The following is a 16,631-nucleotide window of genomic DNA, read 5'->3' on the forward strand; positions in this document are numbered from 1 at the left end:
AGGCAAACTAAGGCCTGGGGGCCGGATCCGGCCCAATCGCCTTCTAAATCCGGCCCGCGGACGGTCCAGGAATCAGTGTGTTTTTACATGAGTAGAACGTGTCCTTTTATTTAAAATGAATCTCTGGGTTATTTGTGGGGCCTGCCTGGTGTTTTTACATGAGTAGAATGTGTGCTTTTATTTCAAATGCATCTCTGGGTTATTTGTGGGGCAAAGGAATTCGTTCATTATTATTTTTAAAAATATAGTCCGGCCCCCCACAAGGTCTGAGGGACAGTGGACCAGCCCCCTGCTGAAAATGTTTGCTGACCCCTGACCTAGAATATGGGACTTTGGCTAGTTGAGATGCTCCAGGGCACATGTAGAGTTTGGGTTCTTCTCTCATTTCAGTATTAGAGAGTGTTGCATGTGGATTACGCACACAGAGCAATCTGTCGTTGGAATCAATGAAGCAGCTCCTGTTTACCCAGTACTCCACAGCTGCAATCTACAATTCGTCAGGCCCTGGCAGGATTTTGGATGGTGACTGAAGTCTAACATGCCGTGAGCCTATGAGGACATTGGACCAGTGAGTTTAAGCCTACCACAGAAGGCAAAAGTATTACATTACTTATGATAATAACTTATTACTTAATAATTATTATATTACAAAAGATCTCACAGAAAAACAAAACAAGAGCAAATGTCTGATTATTGTTATCAATCCTTCTACTTAAACAAGAACAACAACACATGTTGGAACAGAATATTTTTCTTTGGCAACCTCGATATTTTTCTTTGGCAACCTCAATTTGCCAGTTGTCGTGATTGCCTGTTTGTAGCAACAGTTTGTTGCTATGGAAATCAGTTTGTTAAAACATTCATTTGTGGATCTTGATAGAGGAACTTAAAGTCTCGGGGCTTGAAAATTTGGGGGGGGGGAGCTCTTCCCTTAAGGAACACACATTTCAAAATAAAATATATTAATCAATTGAGTTAATGTTTCAATTGCAACTGGAAAACTGCAACCTAGTTGAAATCTTTGGTTGGCTATCTTAGAGATATATTTTCTTCAACAACAAAAAAGCCAGATTCATTCCATTGCTTCATCTGTAAAAGTTTGTTGACTTAGCCTCATCTGGAGAAAATATTTTGAGATAACAGTACAAGGCCTAGTTCAAATAAATTAAAAAATTGTCCAGTAGCACCTTAGAGACCAACTAAGTTTGTTTTGGGTATAAGCTTTCAGGTGCATGCACACTTCTTCAGATACGCTTCTTTCGTGTGCATGCACATGAAAGCTTATACTCAGAACAAACTTAGTTGGTCTCTAAGGTGCTACTGGACAATTTTTTTTATTTATTTCGACTGTGCCAGACCAACGCGGCTACCTACCTGAATCTAAAGGCCTAGTTCAGACAATCAGTTAAAACAGGGTTTCTCAAACTGGGGTCTCCAGCTGTTTTCAGACTACAACTCCCACCATCCTTAGCTAGCAAGAACAGGGGTCAGGGATGATGGTAATTGTAGTCCAAAAGCAGCTGGAGACCCAAGTTTGGGGAACCCTGACTTAAAACTAAACCATGGATTTACGTGATTAAGGAGAAGTTGTGGGCAAGTTGCTCATGCACTCTCCCTTATCGTTCCTTATTGGCTTCAACTAACTTTAATTGAAGCAAGCCACCATTCTCTAGGTTTGGACATAAAGTGGAGCTCTCTTTTGTTTTAAAGTGAAATAAGAAAATTTTACTCCCCTCATGCATAAAAGAATTGGGTGAGGAAAGATGAAATACGAGAGCTTGAAGCTTGCCACAGCTTCTTCCAGATTCCCTAAAACCATGGACTCTAGATGTGCTTGCCTGTTTTGAGATCTTTTTGGCCAATGTATTTGGGGAACGTTTCAACTTCTATGAATCAAAACTCCGGATAGGAATGCAAAATCTGCACAAATTTTATTGGAAAGATCTGTGAACAGGAAGGATTCCCATCTCCAGCTTGTAAATCCTAATGGCAAAAGGCTATGTTCTATTCTGACATAATGTTTTTCAGATGGGTGTCTGCATTATCAGTTTAATATGCAAAGACTCTGCTCAGCTCATATAACTTTTATTTATAAGAGCAGACTTTAAGATGGGGGAGTGAGGAGGGAACTTATTAAAAACACACAGCAACACAGCAATTTCTGATCTTCAGAGCTGAGTGCTTTGAATGTCTATGTGTTGGACTGAGGGAAGAAGAGACAAGCCCAACTCCTTAACCTGGTACCCACCAGAAGTTGCCACACTATAATTCCTATCAACCCTCTTCATTGGTGATGCTGTATGTGGAAGGTGGGAATTGTCCCAAACCGATGGAGGGCACAATGTTGAGGAAGTCTGCCATGAAACAGACAGCTTCTGAGGGAATTAAGACATCTTACCTTACTCCTGGGACGTGGGTGGTGCTGTGGGTTAAACCACAGAGCCTAGGACTTGCCGATCAGAAGGTTGGCGGTTCGAATCCCCACAACAGGGTGAGCTCCTGTTTCTTGGTCCCTGCTCCTGCCAACCTAGCAGTTCGAAAGCACATCAAAGGGCAAGTAGATAAATAGGTACCGCTCCAGCAGGAAGGTAAACGGCGTTTCCGTGTGCTGCTCTGGTTCGCCAGAAGCGGCTTAGTCATGCTGGCCACATGACCCGGAAGCTGTGCGCCGGCTCCCTCGGCCAATAAAGTGAGATGACCGCCGCAACCCCAGAGTCGGTCACGACTGGACCTAATGGTCAGGGGTCTCTTTACCTTTACCTTACTCCTTGCCATAGTCTCAAGGGTTTGCCCCATATCAGGCAGAGTAAGGTAGCAGCGCCATGTAGCAAATGCCTTGAGACAGGGGGCTGGCAACATTCCCCATCCTCCCTAAGCTATTCTGCTGCCCCCAGGTCCAGTAGAGAATACTGTCCCATGACCAGTGTGTTCAGTGGCATGTGGTGAAATTTTTCATAAGGGAACAGTTAGGGCCAGAGTGGGGGAAGGGGACGTTCCAACGTTGCACATGTGAGCATCGCGACTCTATCCCTAAGCTGGACAGAAGCTTCCTGGGCTTTGGGAAGGAGGTACCAGGGGAACATTTAGGGCACTAGCCTAGTTCCCCAAATCCACTGACCACACACCACTGAGTGTGTTCAGTCTCCAGTCTGGTTGGATACTATATGTGGACGAGGGGGTTCTCCATCTCAGGGAGCAATATGCCTTAAGTCAGCCCTTCTTGGTCAGGAAACAGTTATGATTATGAGTGAAGTGAGAAGTTTACACCTCGAGTCAAGGAACATTATTAAGAGAAATGTGCTATGTTTGGCTGATCTTTGCTTCTCTTTTATGTTGCCAAATCATACGTATTTTAGCCCCCGACTGAAATACTTCTCAAATGCCCAGCGTTGTGTGTGTTTGTCCATACAGACTAAATATGCACATGTGCACTTATAAATGTCATGACCTTTTGACATACTGTACTGCTGGTCACACTCCCATACAGTGCCCTTGGCAAGTATGTTGGGGATCGGATTGGCATGCTTGGGTGGTGAGGAAAGTTTTGGATTTTAGAAACGCCAGGTGTCTCTGAGTCATATAAAACTGGCTTTCTCTAGAGCCCAGCCAAAGGTATCATTGCTATAAAAAGACAAAATCAACATGTTTTCACTAGAAAATGTTCCTTTGGCTATTTGTAGTGGTGACGTTTAAGGAAACTTCCACGGACTCCTTCTAAACTTGTCTGTTGGCTTCAAAGGGAAATACTGTGTCTGGATCTTGGCATTCAAAAAAGAGGAATGTTTGAGTCGTTTTAAAAGGAGAATGCACTTTTCTCTCTCCATGCAAAAGCTCTGTTAATTATTTTTTTTAAAAATGTAACGTGCTCTTTGCTTGTGACTTTAAAAAAGAATCAAGGAAATGTTACACTCTTTACCATATGTTAAGTGATGAAATCTGCAGAGTGCTGTAAAAATGTGTTAGTTTCGTTTCTATACACAGATGCCAGCAGTGCATGATTTTCTCTTTAAGGTCATTAAGAACTTCCTGCGCTTCTGGTTTATCACTGTAGCACCCAGCTGTGAATGTGAGATGCTTTTCAGGAAAGATGGATATCTTTATTGCCCAGGTTACTCCAAAAGTTGCTACAGGGTGTACAATCCCCATTTTTCTTGTCCTGCTAATAGCCTGTAGGGTTCCAGGTAAGATCTGGTGGAAAGCAGTCTGTAGCAGAGGATGAGTAGCAACAGGCTGTAGGTCTTGGATGCTAGTAAGTCCTAGTGAATACTGGATACCACAAGCTCTGGGAGAATTCTCAGGGCTAGCAAGAGTTTATCCTACAAAGTCCCAAGCATCATCCTATGCATATTTACTCAGCAGTTAAGTACCTTTTTTGTAATGTGCACAACATCTCCTTTTCCCCCCTACGTAGTTGCTACTTCTTTTTTCTTCTTTTTTGTGTCTTATTCCGTGCACTTGTATTTTGAAATTTTTTATTTTTCAATAAAGAATATAAAATATAATTATTGCAAAAGAGTCCCATGGTCTTCCATTGGATTTATTTCCATGCAAGTGTGCATGGGATTTCACTTTGAGTTCTAATATCCTGAAGTAGATCAATGGATCTTGACCAGAGCTGCGTCTCTCAAGAGAAGTTACAAGAAATTTGAAGAAGTGGAGCTCTGGTGTGGAGTCTCATATTATAGCTCAAACAGGGTTCAAAATAGCAAAGGAACCTACAATCGTAGATTTTGCTTCTCTCTACAGATGTGCTCTACAGATGTTCGACAGAGGCATGATGGTAGCGATGGGGCCAATGGTTGGAAGCCACTGGTGGCACCCTTGTTGTTGATGTTGGATAATGCCTGAATAGAACTCAATTAACTATGGAATGGCCGGCTTCCTCTTAGCACTACCTTTCCTTCATGCTGACATTTCTAAAACGATGAGTTCTCATCATTTGGCCTGTTTTTGAAGCCACCTGCTTTTCAGGCCTTGAAAGAAGGCAAAAATAATTAATGCTTCTTTTCCACTTCCCATAATATCTTTTGGAGTTCACGCTTAATCATCACTCTTACCTTCAGTTTGTGAGGCTATTTATGATAGCATTTGGCTTCTTTTTAAAGCTACATTTCTATTTTTGAGCCATGATTCATTCTTCGGTTAGATGCCACCCAACTCTAGGGGGAGGGTTTTAAAGTTACTGTAACTTTCACTCGCCCCCAATACAGTCATACCTCAGGAATGTGCTCCCCAGCAACCTGGAAGTAACAGAGCGCGTTACTTCTGGGTTTCGCCACTTGCGCGTGTGCAGACGCTCAAAATGACATCACGGGCATACGTAGAAGCAGCGAAAAGCGACGCGTGCGTGCGCGCAGACATGCCGTTGCTGGTTACGTTTGCTTCTAGATGCGAACAGGGCTCCAGAACGGATCCCGTTCGCATCTAGAGGTACCACTGTATTAGGGATGATCAGCTGCCGCAGGAAACTACTGGTGCTTTCATGATTTTCCAACCCAGAATGCCTCACTCGAGAAGGACCTCCCCCTCCCCAGGTCCTTTCTAGAGTGAGACAGGGAGGTGGAGGCGGGGCTTCGCTCCTGCTGCTGTTGCTAAAGCACCACCACAATGAAGAGAAGAGGCACAGCAGAGACAAGGGAGATGCAAAAAAGGGGTTTCAGCAGTGCAATATCTTGTGCCAGCCCTAAATTAAGAAGGCTGATCGCCAAAGAAGTGATGCTTTTGAATTATGGTGCTGGAGGAGACTCTTGAGAGTCCCATGGACTGCAAGAAGATCAAACCTTTCCATTCTGAAGGAAATCAGCCCCGAGTGCTCACTGGAAGGACAGATCGTGAAACTGAGGCTCCAATACTTTGGCCACCTCATGAGAAGAGAAGACTCCCTGGAAAAGACCCTGATGTTGGGAAAGATGGAGGGCACAAGGAGAAGGGGACGACAGAGGACGAGATGGCTGGATAGTGTTCTCAAAGCTACCAGCATGAGTTTGACCAAACTGCAGGAGGCAGTGGAGGACAGGAGTGCCTGGCGTGCTCTGGTCCATGGGGTCACGAAGAGTCAGACACGACTAAATGACTAAACAGCAACAACAACAAGGTGACAGGTGACCATTTCCCTCCAAAGCAATCAGGCTTTTTGCAAGCATTGCCTTCAGGAACTTGCAGCACTTTGACGGGGTTTGTAACTACTTAAAAGGAAGGGGGCTAAAAAACAAAACACACAGCATCCTTTATTTTTGAACATAACAGTCATATGATAACTTTTTGTGTTGACTTTCTCAAATGATGTTCTTTTCCCACGTTTCTGATGATAGGTTTGGTAACAAGCAACAAAACATCTACATAACCTATATAGTTGTGTGTAGCAGCAGCAAAGAGAGAACTCTGGGAGATGGGAAGAAAGCTAAAATGGCCACATCTTATTAACTGCACTTAATAAACCTAAATCTTAAATAATTGATTTCTCTCAGGCATATATAAAGGCCATATATATATTATTTATTTTGTGGTGTTACTTAGAAATAAGATTTAATTTAGATCGCTGGCATAAAACATGGCTATTCACAAAATGCATTGTCTTATGTACTGTTAAAAATACTGAAGTAATCCGCTGAACGTGCGACTGTTTATTTCCCAGATGTTCTACGTATAGCGCTGTTGTGTGTGTTAACATTTCATTTAACTGTTCTCTAGTGATTCATTTTGTTTATCTCTCTGTTTAGGCACGGAGGAAGGAGGTCTTTATCCAGGAGCGGTATGGGAGATTTAATCTTAGTGACCCATTTCTGGCTCTGCAGCGAGACTATGAGTCAGGTGCTGGTGATAAAGACAAGAAGTCCATTTGCACCAACCCACTCTCCATCTTAGAAGCTGTTATGGCTCACTGCAGAAAAATGCAAGAGAGAATGGCAGCTCAGTTGGTCGCTGCTGAAAACAGACAAAAGAAGGTACCACACCAACTCTCCCCCCCCCCCTTTGACTTGCTCTTTCCTCTTTTTTTAATTGCTCACCACATCTCCAAAAGAATGTATTCCCTCTCATTTTTATGACTTAAAAAAATTAGAAATCAATTTGTGTGTGTGTGTGTGTGATTCTAGAGTGGCCGTATTATTTGTATTTTATCATAAGTGACACATTTCTGGTTGATAGTTTTCAATTATTACAATGGAAGAATATTCCTCTTTACATAATACAGTGGTACCTCGCGGTAACTACTTAATTCGTTCCAGAGGTCTGTTCTTAACCTGAAACTGTTCTTAACCTGAAGCAACACTTTAGCTAATGGGGCCTCCTTCTGCCGCCACACCGCTGGAGCACGATTTCTGTTCTTATCCTGAAGCAAAGTTCTTAACCTGAAGCACTATTTCTGGGTTAACGGAGTCTGTAACTTGAAGCGTATGTAACCTGAAGCGTATGTAACCCGAGGTACCACTGTAATAAGAGCATCCCCTGTCAGTTTTGGAACGTCCTTCCCAGAACACCAGGGATGTCATGGGCTCGTCAGCTTACCTGTGTCTTTGGTCATCAGGAGAACCAGGTCCTCATCATCCAGCAGCCCAGCATGACAACTGGATACAGTCCTGAGGCTAAAGAATGGCCATTCTGAAGAAATGCAAACCTTCAGCTAGGGCTGCAACATTTAATTGATCAATTGGTTAGATCATGGGTAGCAGATGTGGTGCCTTCCCAGTGTTGGGTGGACTACAGCTCACATCAGCCCCAGCCTACGTGGCCAATGATCAGGAAAAAGGGGAGTTGTAATCCAACAAATATTTGGAGGGCACTATGTAGGGTACTCCTGTTTTAGATCAATTGATTAGTGTCAGGGACCGGGCAGAGGAGGAATGGTAGCAAGCCCTATACGGCCTAGGACCCTCGTACCTATGGGATTGCCTCTCCTGGTATGTCCCACGAAGGACCTTACGGTCTTCAAACAAAAACATCTTGGTCCCGGGCCACAGGGAGGTTAGGCTGGCCTCAACCAGAGCCAGGGCTTTTTCGGCTGTGGCTCCAATCTGGTGGAACGCTCTGTCACAAGAGACTAGGGCCCTGCAGGACGTGACATCTTTTCTCAGGGCCTGCAAGACAGAGCTGTTCCACCAGTCCTTTGGCCTGACCCCCTCCTTTGGCAATCCTCACAGAACTCTAGCCCAATGGTTGCCATTAATTTGATTTGAACTGATTTTATAATGAAATTATTTTAGAATGTTGTATTATTTTATTGTTGTTAGCCGCTCTGAGCCTGGCTTTGGCCGGGGAGGGCGGGATATAAATAAATTATTATTATTATTATTATTATTATTATTATTATTATTATTATTATTGACCGCCTCCCCAGCTTGACCCGTCCAGAGAAGAGGAAGAGAGTTCAGAATTACAACAGGGGTTTGAGGGAGGCCACAGCTCAGAGGCAGATGAGGGGAAAAGTTAGGAAATAATGGGAAAGGAGCAAGAGGCAGAAGTGGAGCAGCAACTGGCTGACATGTTATCATTAGAAAGCATTCCAGACCCACCATCTCCCAGAACCTGGCGAGCCTTAAAAATAGGAGAGCAAAGAGCTTGAAGACAGAGGGCACTTAGCGTCACCTGTACAGGAGGTGATGATGATGATGACAAAGGAAGTGGGAGAGAAAGGGGCAGTGGAGATTCGCTCTGGACAATGCCATTATCCAAGAGGCTGTCTTCCAAAGCCTCTCTCTGTGAATATTGAATAAAAAGTGGATGGTAAGAAACTTTTCCTTGTCTTTGTACGTTCCTGGCAACCAGCCGTGGGAGTTGCTTGCAGGCCGCTTGGCAATTAGATATATTTAATGAGCTGAAATGGTGCACCCAGTTAATTGGGTAGCAGATGTAAAAAATGTTTCTTTAAATCAAAGGGCAAGTGCCATCATTAAAAGAGACGTTCTCCCTTCACTTGCACCCAGTAGGGAGTGGCTGTGTTGAGATTATGTCTGATTTTGACGTGTGTGGGTGTCTAAATCTAAACCAAATAAACCTTTATTTTTACTGCAGAAATAATATTTTTGCCCAACAGATAGATGAACTGACTAAACACTCAAAAGATTACTCAATTGCAGTTTCTCTGATCAGATGGCAACTCAACAGAACAAGATCTGAATGTGGGGCAAAGTTGCTAGTTTCCCAAACGTGGCTGAGAGTATACCTTTCCTATAAGCTAAGAACTAACAATAGCTCAATATCTCCAATATAGCTGCTGCTGGCTGACAACTCGACGTAATTGGATCAACTGCATGACACCTGAAACCAAACCCTTCTTTGGACTTTATTTACATACATTTTGCCAAGTAATTAAAGATAAACATGATTCGTACAGTGATTCATACTCTTGGAGACAGATGTATTACAGTATTACTAGGAGGTCAAGTGGCTTGACTTCTTTTTTAACCCTATGTTACGGGGGTAGCCAAACATGGTGCTGTTTGGATGTTTTGGGACATTAAGACCCAGCAAGCATGGTTAATGGTTGGCAGATGATGGGAGCTGTAGTCCAGCAACATCCAGAGGATATTATGCTGTGTGCCCATGCTCTGATGAGTTTCTTCTGATAAGAGAGAGAATACTCATATAGATTTTGTCTAGTTTTGCAGGAGCCGAAGGCATCACCTCTAAGTCTCAGTTGACCATGGGAGGCTGGCTTAAGGCTGGGTTTGGCAAACAGTTTGATGTTGGGATAGGATTCAGTGTTGACAGGAAGCATGGATAGGTAGTACAAGAAAACCAGAAGGTATGTGTAGGCAAGATGGGATCTAGTGGCCTAGATGGACATGAAAATCTGGGACATGAAGGAACAAATTGGGAGCAGGTTCCGTAAGAGTATTGGGGCAAAGAAGTAGAAAGCCAGGTAGTTTAGTCAGGTTGACTCATCTAGAAAACAAACGTCTTATAAAGCACATATGCAACGTGAGGGGTCGGCCCACCCTGCTTCCTTCAGCAGAATCTGCTATAGGGAGCGGATGGCATAATCTGAAATGTACACATCTGGAATCATTTCGAATGTGAATATATTCACAGTAGGGAGAGGTTGAAGGGAGATAACGAACCATTTAGCTAGTTTTATTTATTTAATTATTTGCATTTCTGAGTGGTGTACATTAAAACAGTGCACTGAAAATGGGACAATAAAGCAAAAGAATTGCATCATAAAACCAAACAGTTCCACGTACATTATCTGCTTTATTTATCTCTCAAAACATGTAGTCTACTTTTCCTCTCCAATTAAAAAAAGAGCAGCTTATCCTTAGGGACAAAACCGGTATAAAAATGCCACTAATCCATATATATTTTTTAAAAAAATAAAATAAAATCTTAAATAACGATACAATAAAAAGTCAGCTGAAAAAGTCAGTTAAAGGTATAGACAAGATAAAATCACACTGCCTATCTAGCCCACCACTGCAAAGGCCTCCCTGCCCCTCTCACCCATCTTAACTTTATTTTGTAAACAAATCAAAATAACACTAAAAATAAAAAGTTACCTGCTCTATTTTTATCACCCCTGCTTCCCTCCCAGTCACTACTTTGTCAATTTAACAATCTGCGGAAGGAATTATAATGTGAAAATTGTACATGCTTAACATGGATTAGCATACCCAGGGTAGAAACATATATATATATATATATATATATATATATATATATATATATATATATATATTGCCACTCTTGGAAAAGGGGCAAATGTGTTTTCCATCACCTAGAATTTACTTCTTCTTTTTTCTTTTAAAGAAGAAGAGTTTGGATTTGATATCCCGCCTTTCACTCCCTTTAAGGAGTCTCAAAGCGGCTACCACTCTCCTTTCCCTTCCTCCCCCACAACAAACACTCTGTGGGGTGAGTGGGGCTGAGAGACTTCAGAGAAGTGTGACTGGCCCAAGGTCACCCAGCAGCTGCATGTGGAAGAGCGGAGACGCGAACCCGGTTACCCAGATTACGAGACTACCGCCCTTAACCACTACACCACACTGGCTCTCACCTAGCATTATACTTAATTAATGTTTAAAAGAAGGCTGGGTTCTTCTGCGGTTCTGGAAAATATCCTGACAGTGCGAATGCTTTCCAATTTGCATGGAAGAGTTTATTGTTGTTGTTGTGATTTGGATTGCAATTAGAATTGTTTGTTTTGAGAAACCACCCTGAGGAATGTGGGAGCAGAAATGCAACAAATGAATGCATATCCTGGGACTGTTACTTGGCCACTGTCGTGGATGTGCCATGTGGATGTGCAGAGCAGTTCCAGCTAGTCGGAGTTCTTCCCCTGAAAAGCACCCCTTGTTTGCTAAGGCAGATAATCCACATGGTTCTAAACCACATCTCATTTCTCATTATATTGCATCATATCTGAATCAAGTACTCAGCTCATATTTTGAGGCCTAGTCAAGAATGTGCGCTTAAGAAAACCGCCATGATGTGGCTTTACATGCTCGCTTGTCCTTCATTATCCAAAGTATTTTGCTATTAGCTCTTTCAAGTTGCTAATTCAAGACAATTTAGTGATCGACGCTGTAATTCAGTGACTCTGGGGGATGTGTGTTGCTGGATATAAAGCAGAAATATCCTCTTCCAATATTTATCCTGCCACACCATTCTCCTCCCAGATCTTAGAAAATACCTGTATTTTTCGCTCTATTAGATGCACCAGACCACAAGACGCACCTAGTTTTTGGAGGAGGAAAACAAGAGGGGGAAAAAATCTGAATCTCAGAAGCCAGAACAGCAAGAGGGATCGCTGCGCAGTGAAAGCAGCAATCCCTCTTGCTGTTCTGGCTTCTGTGATAGCTGCACAGCCTGCATTCGCTCCATAAGACGCACACACATTTCCCTCTACTTTTTAGGAGGGAAAAAGTGAGTCTTATAGAGCAAAAAATACGGTAAATGAAGAGTTTTATTTATTTATTTATATTTATAGGGACGCAGGTGGCGCTGTGGGTTAAACCAAAGAGCCTAGGACTTGCCGATTGCATGGTCGGCGGTTCAAATCCCCGCAGCGGGGTGTGCTCCCGTTGCTCGGTCCCAGCGCCTGCCAACCTAGCAGTTCGAAAGCACCCCCGGGTGCAAGTAGATAAATAGGGACCGCTTACTAGTGGGAAGGTAAAACGGCGTTTCCGTGTGCTGCGCTGGCTTGCCAGAGCAGCGATGTCACGCTGGCCACGTGACCCGGAAGTGTCTTCGGACAGCGCTGGCCCCCGGCCTCTTGAGTGAGATGAGCGCACAACCCCAGAGTCTGGCAAGACTGGCCTGTACGGGCAGGGGTACCTTTACCTTTACCTTTATAGAGCAAAAAATACGGTAAATGAAGAGTTTTAAGATTGCAGATCCAACATGCCATCATGATAGCTAACTTTTGTTGACTTGAAGTATAAATCCCTGGAATTTTAGCAAATGTTTTCTTGTTTTTCAAGCACCAGGCAGTCTGTAGAGTTAGCTCCCCCCCCCTTTTTTTTTTTGGATATGCAATATTATTCTCTTGCTGCTTCACTTTCAGAGTGATTCCTGTTTTACTTATGCTAAGCATAAAAGACGTATTATTCAGAGTGGGTGGGGAGGACAGCAAAGCTGCTGTTAATCCCTTGTTTATAAAGTTTTCGAAGAAACAAAACAGAAGCTGTCTTATTAGAAAAAGGGAGTGTAGGCAAATAACAACAACATTCTTTGGAGGAGCTGTCCAACAGACTATCAGTTTTCCTCCGTGCTGGAGGGAGGACACAGAATCCTATTGGTGAACAGCAGGCCACTCAGAAGTCACCAGTTCGTAATGACTTTCCTTTCGCTAGCAACCAAAGCCAAAATTGAACCACTGACCTAGAGATGAAATGCTCCATCTCCTGTTACCAATCCTCTGGGCCATCTGGTTCCCCAGATTACAGCGTACATGAAATATACTCACCATACAGTATCTTCTTACAACTCTGAAATTAGTATGATTTTAGCATCTAGAGGAATGTAAAACCCTCCCCGCCTCTGTAGTAATCACAAATGCTGGACTGCAACCATTTTATCTGCTTTCTCTTATCAGCTTACAGACTAACCCTGCGTGCAATTATTTTATAAGGGGGGGGGGTTGGGGGAGAGGGGACGTCTGTGGTCAGAATGAAGATCACATTTCATTACACTGATTATTACATGCAACTAACATGTTCTTTAATTGTATAGTGGTACCTCGGGTTACATACACTTCAGGTTACAGACTCCGCTTACCCAGAAATAGTACCTTGGGTTAAGAAACTTTGCTTCAGGATGAGAACAGAAATTGTGCTCTGGTGGCGTGGCAGCAGCGGGAGGCCCCATTAGCCAAAGTGGTACCTCAGGTTAAGAACAGTTTCAGGTTAAGAACGAACCTCCGGAACGAATCAAGTACCCTGATGATTGGCACCCACCAATCACACATATAAGTTTAATAGTCAATCCCTTTTCCCAGGGAACTCTGGGAATAGTAGCTTTGTGAGGGGAAATAGGGTCAGCTCCCTTACTACTACACAAATTAGACTTTTTAGTATTCTTTGAGGGAAGCCATGACTGTTTGAAGTTACATCATACTGCTTTGGGTGTATATACTGCAGATGAGTCCATTGACACTATGTCAATTGTGAAAAGCATAGTTTAAATATTTGTCGAAACAAAGTAGTTGTTTCCATTAACAATAAACAAAAAGTGAGCAGTTTGTATTTTCCTGTAAAATCAAGACAACGAAATATGAGTTTAGTTTTCATTTAACCTGTTTGGAAAACAGAGACTTAGCAACATTTTGGCTCAAATAACTTAGCCCAGAAAACGTCTAATTCAGGTCCCATTAAAGATAGTTTTTTATCGCTTTAATAACATAAAATACAACTGATTTCTGTTACCTTAGACTAAAAAAAAAAAGGAAAGCCCAACCCTTATGATAATGAGAATATTGTTCTGCATTTCTTTGTAGCTGGAAATGGAGAAATCGCAGTTGCAAGAGCTCGAAATGGAACATAAGAAGCTATGTGCTCGTCTTGAGGAGGAGCGTGGCAAGAATAAACAAGTTGTATTGATGTTAGTGAAAGAATGTAAACAGCTCTCCAGTCGAATAGTCGAAGAGGCCCAGAAGCTGGAAGATGTCATGGCAAAATTCGAGGAAGAAAAGAAGAAAGCCGGCGAATTGGAGGAATCTCTTGCCGTTGAGAAGCAGCGGAGTGCGCAGATGGAAGCCCAAATGGAAAAGCAGCTTTCTGACTTCGACACCGAAAGGGAGCAACTGCACGCCAGGCTTGGCAGAGAGGAAGCGCACACCTATGACCTCCGAGAAGAGAGGGAGAGGATGAGAAAAATGATTGAGCAGCTGAAAAAGGAGAACGACAGTAAGTTGCACCTTTCCCTCCCGCGTAAGAACAAAGATAGAGGTTCCGCTTCTATATCTGTTGGAACAGAGGGACCGGCTTTGAGAACGCTTGCCTGCCAGACAGACGCGGCGTTGCTAGATGGTGGAACCGAAAGTGTTAGGAAGTTGCCTTTAACTGTTCCGGTAAAGCCTTCAGCTGTCAACCCTTTGCTCTCTGGCCACACAAAGATGAATGTATGCTCCAATGCAGGCTTTGTGAAGCCAGTCATGGACAGGCATTCTTCTTGTAATGACCTGCTCCTGTCCCCCTCAACTCCCATTCTGACTCAAGGCCAAAGCAGAATTGAGGAGAACGGACCAAATGCAACGCCTGACTTAACCAATCTACCTTCCCCCTTCCCAAATAACATTGCACCCTCTCCAGCACCCAGTATAGCACCTCAGAGCTACCTGCAAGCGTCGTCGATGCACTCTCTGCATTCTCCATCCGCCGGCAGTACCGGGCATCAAGGTCTGAATCCACGCGTCCAGGCAGCTAGGTTTAGATTTCAAACCAATGCTAACGACCAAGACCAAAACGGAAACACTACCCAAAGCCCTCCGTCGAGAGACGTGTCGCCCACGAGTCGAGACAACCTAGTTGCCAAGCAGCTAGCTCGGAATACCGTCACCCAGGTCCTGTCAAGATTCACAAGTCCTCAGGGCGCTCCGCCTGGACGGCCGGGAATGTCACATTCGATAGACGTTGGCACGTATCCTCCCCCAGTCGGTAGAATGGGTTTAAAGACTCCCAGTGTGTCGAGGATTGACAGAGGAAACCCTCCGCCCATTCCTCCCAAAAAGCCAGGCCTTTCACAGACTCCATCTCCACCGCACCCACAGCTTAAAGTCCTTATGGATAGTGGTCGCTCCCCTAATATAGGTGCCAAAACTGACAGCAAAACCCTAGTCTCACCTCCTTCCAGTTCACCTCAAGGAATCAGGGTAATAAATGAGGAGGTCATTTCTAAGTCCTCACCTCAGCTGCCACCAAAACCAACACTAGATATATCTGTGGCATCTGCAGGCTGTGCCATACCAGCCATGGCCACGTCTCAGGTGGGTGCCTGGCCTCCCCAATCCCCTGGACTGAACCAACCTGCATGTTCAGAAAGTTCCTTTGTCATTCCCACCACCATTGCCTGTAGCTCCTCCATAAACCCTGTTAGTGCTTCATCCTGTAGACCATGTGATTCAGACAGCCTACTGGTAACAGCATCAGGTAAAGGGATTGTCAATATACTCCTAAACTTGTTGCTACTTTGCCATATTTTTTTCCATAGCTTTCCTTTTCCCTAAGCCTCTTCTTTCCCTTTTTTTGCTTCTTCCTTAAAGTTGAAATTTCCATGTGCGGTTTCTTTTAAATTTCAGGGGTATGGGAAATCCATTTCATGGGGCCATAACATAGTTTTCCCCACACAAGGAATTTGTGTATTTCCTTCCAAGATGGAAACCCTAAAGTCTAGAATAATTTTTAAGGGTGACCTTTATGTTATATGTAGTTTCATCACTCCTCTCCCCTCCCTTCTCTCTCTTTTTTAATCAGGTAAAGCAGAAGATGGGTGTTCATGCTTGTTTAACCATTTACTTCCCGGCTGCTTGTTCACTCAAAGTTGCTCTCCCCCAAACTACCTTTCTCCCCAAAGATATAAAAGGCCTCTGTACTTTTTAAATCAATGTCTGGGAAAGAAAGAGTTAAGCAGCCCCTTCCCCTCCACCCCTTCCCCTCACCAGTCCCATGTTCCATCTTTTATCAGAGGTTTTACCTGATAATAAAAGAGCCTTCAGAGACAAGACTTCAGGAACTAGACATGATGTGTAGTTTTGCACGCACAGCCACGGGTGAGAGGCTGCAGCCTCGAGCTCATCTAGGAACGAGGATATTCAATTACCTCGAAAATCTCAGTGAACTATTTAAGAACTGCTTCTGTGTTACATTCCTTTAGGGGTTTTGGCCACTCAGCTTTTGAGAGCACTCCAGGAGTGACTTCCCAATGCCTCTCTTGTGAAACCAAAGGACTGGAGCTGATTTTTTTTTAATAAAAAAAGATTGGCCCAGTTTTAGCTTTTTTATATGACTGGATATATTTTATTGGCTTTATTTGTGGAGGGTTTTCTCCCCGCCCCTCTAACGCCACTGGATTTGGTTTTTGTGTTCCACAGCCCAGTTGGGTATGGGTCAACAACAAGGTTTTGCATTAGAAGTACCAAGGTGTAGTTCATGTTCAGCCCAGGTGTCCTTACTGCCCTGAAGCAGAAAGACACTGAGGAC

General features: G+C 43.6%; 1 protein-coding gene across 3 annotated transcripts in view; it reads left to right on the forward strand.

Annotated features, from left to right (window-relative positions):
- CTTNBP2 (cortactin binding protein 2) overlaps positions 1-16,631 on the forward strand; it is a 112,172-nt gene that overhangs the window by 28,178 nt on the left and 67,363 nt on the right. For all 3 annotated transcript variants that reach the window (XM_028747697.2, XM_028747698.2, XM_028747696.2), the window contains exons 3-4: positions 6,720-6,944; positions 13,931-15,581. In XM_028747697.2, the coding sequence (XP_028603530.2) occupies positions 6,720-6,944; positions 13,931-15,581 (1,876 nt within the window). The remainder of the gene's footprint in view (positions 1-6,719; positions 6,945-13,930; positions 15,582-16,631) is intronic.

This window comes from Podarcis muralis, chromosome 10, assembly GCF_964188315.1.
Source record: "Podarcis muralis chromosome 10, rPodMur119.hap1.1, whole genome shotgun sequence".
NCBI lineage: Eukaryota > Metazoa > Chordata > Lepidosauria > Squamata > Lacertidae > Podarcis > Podarcis muralis.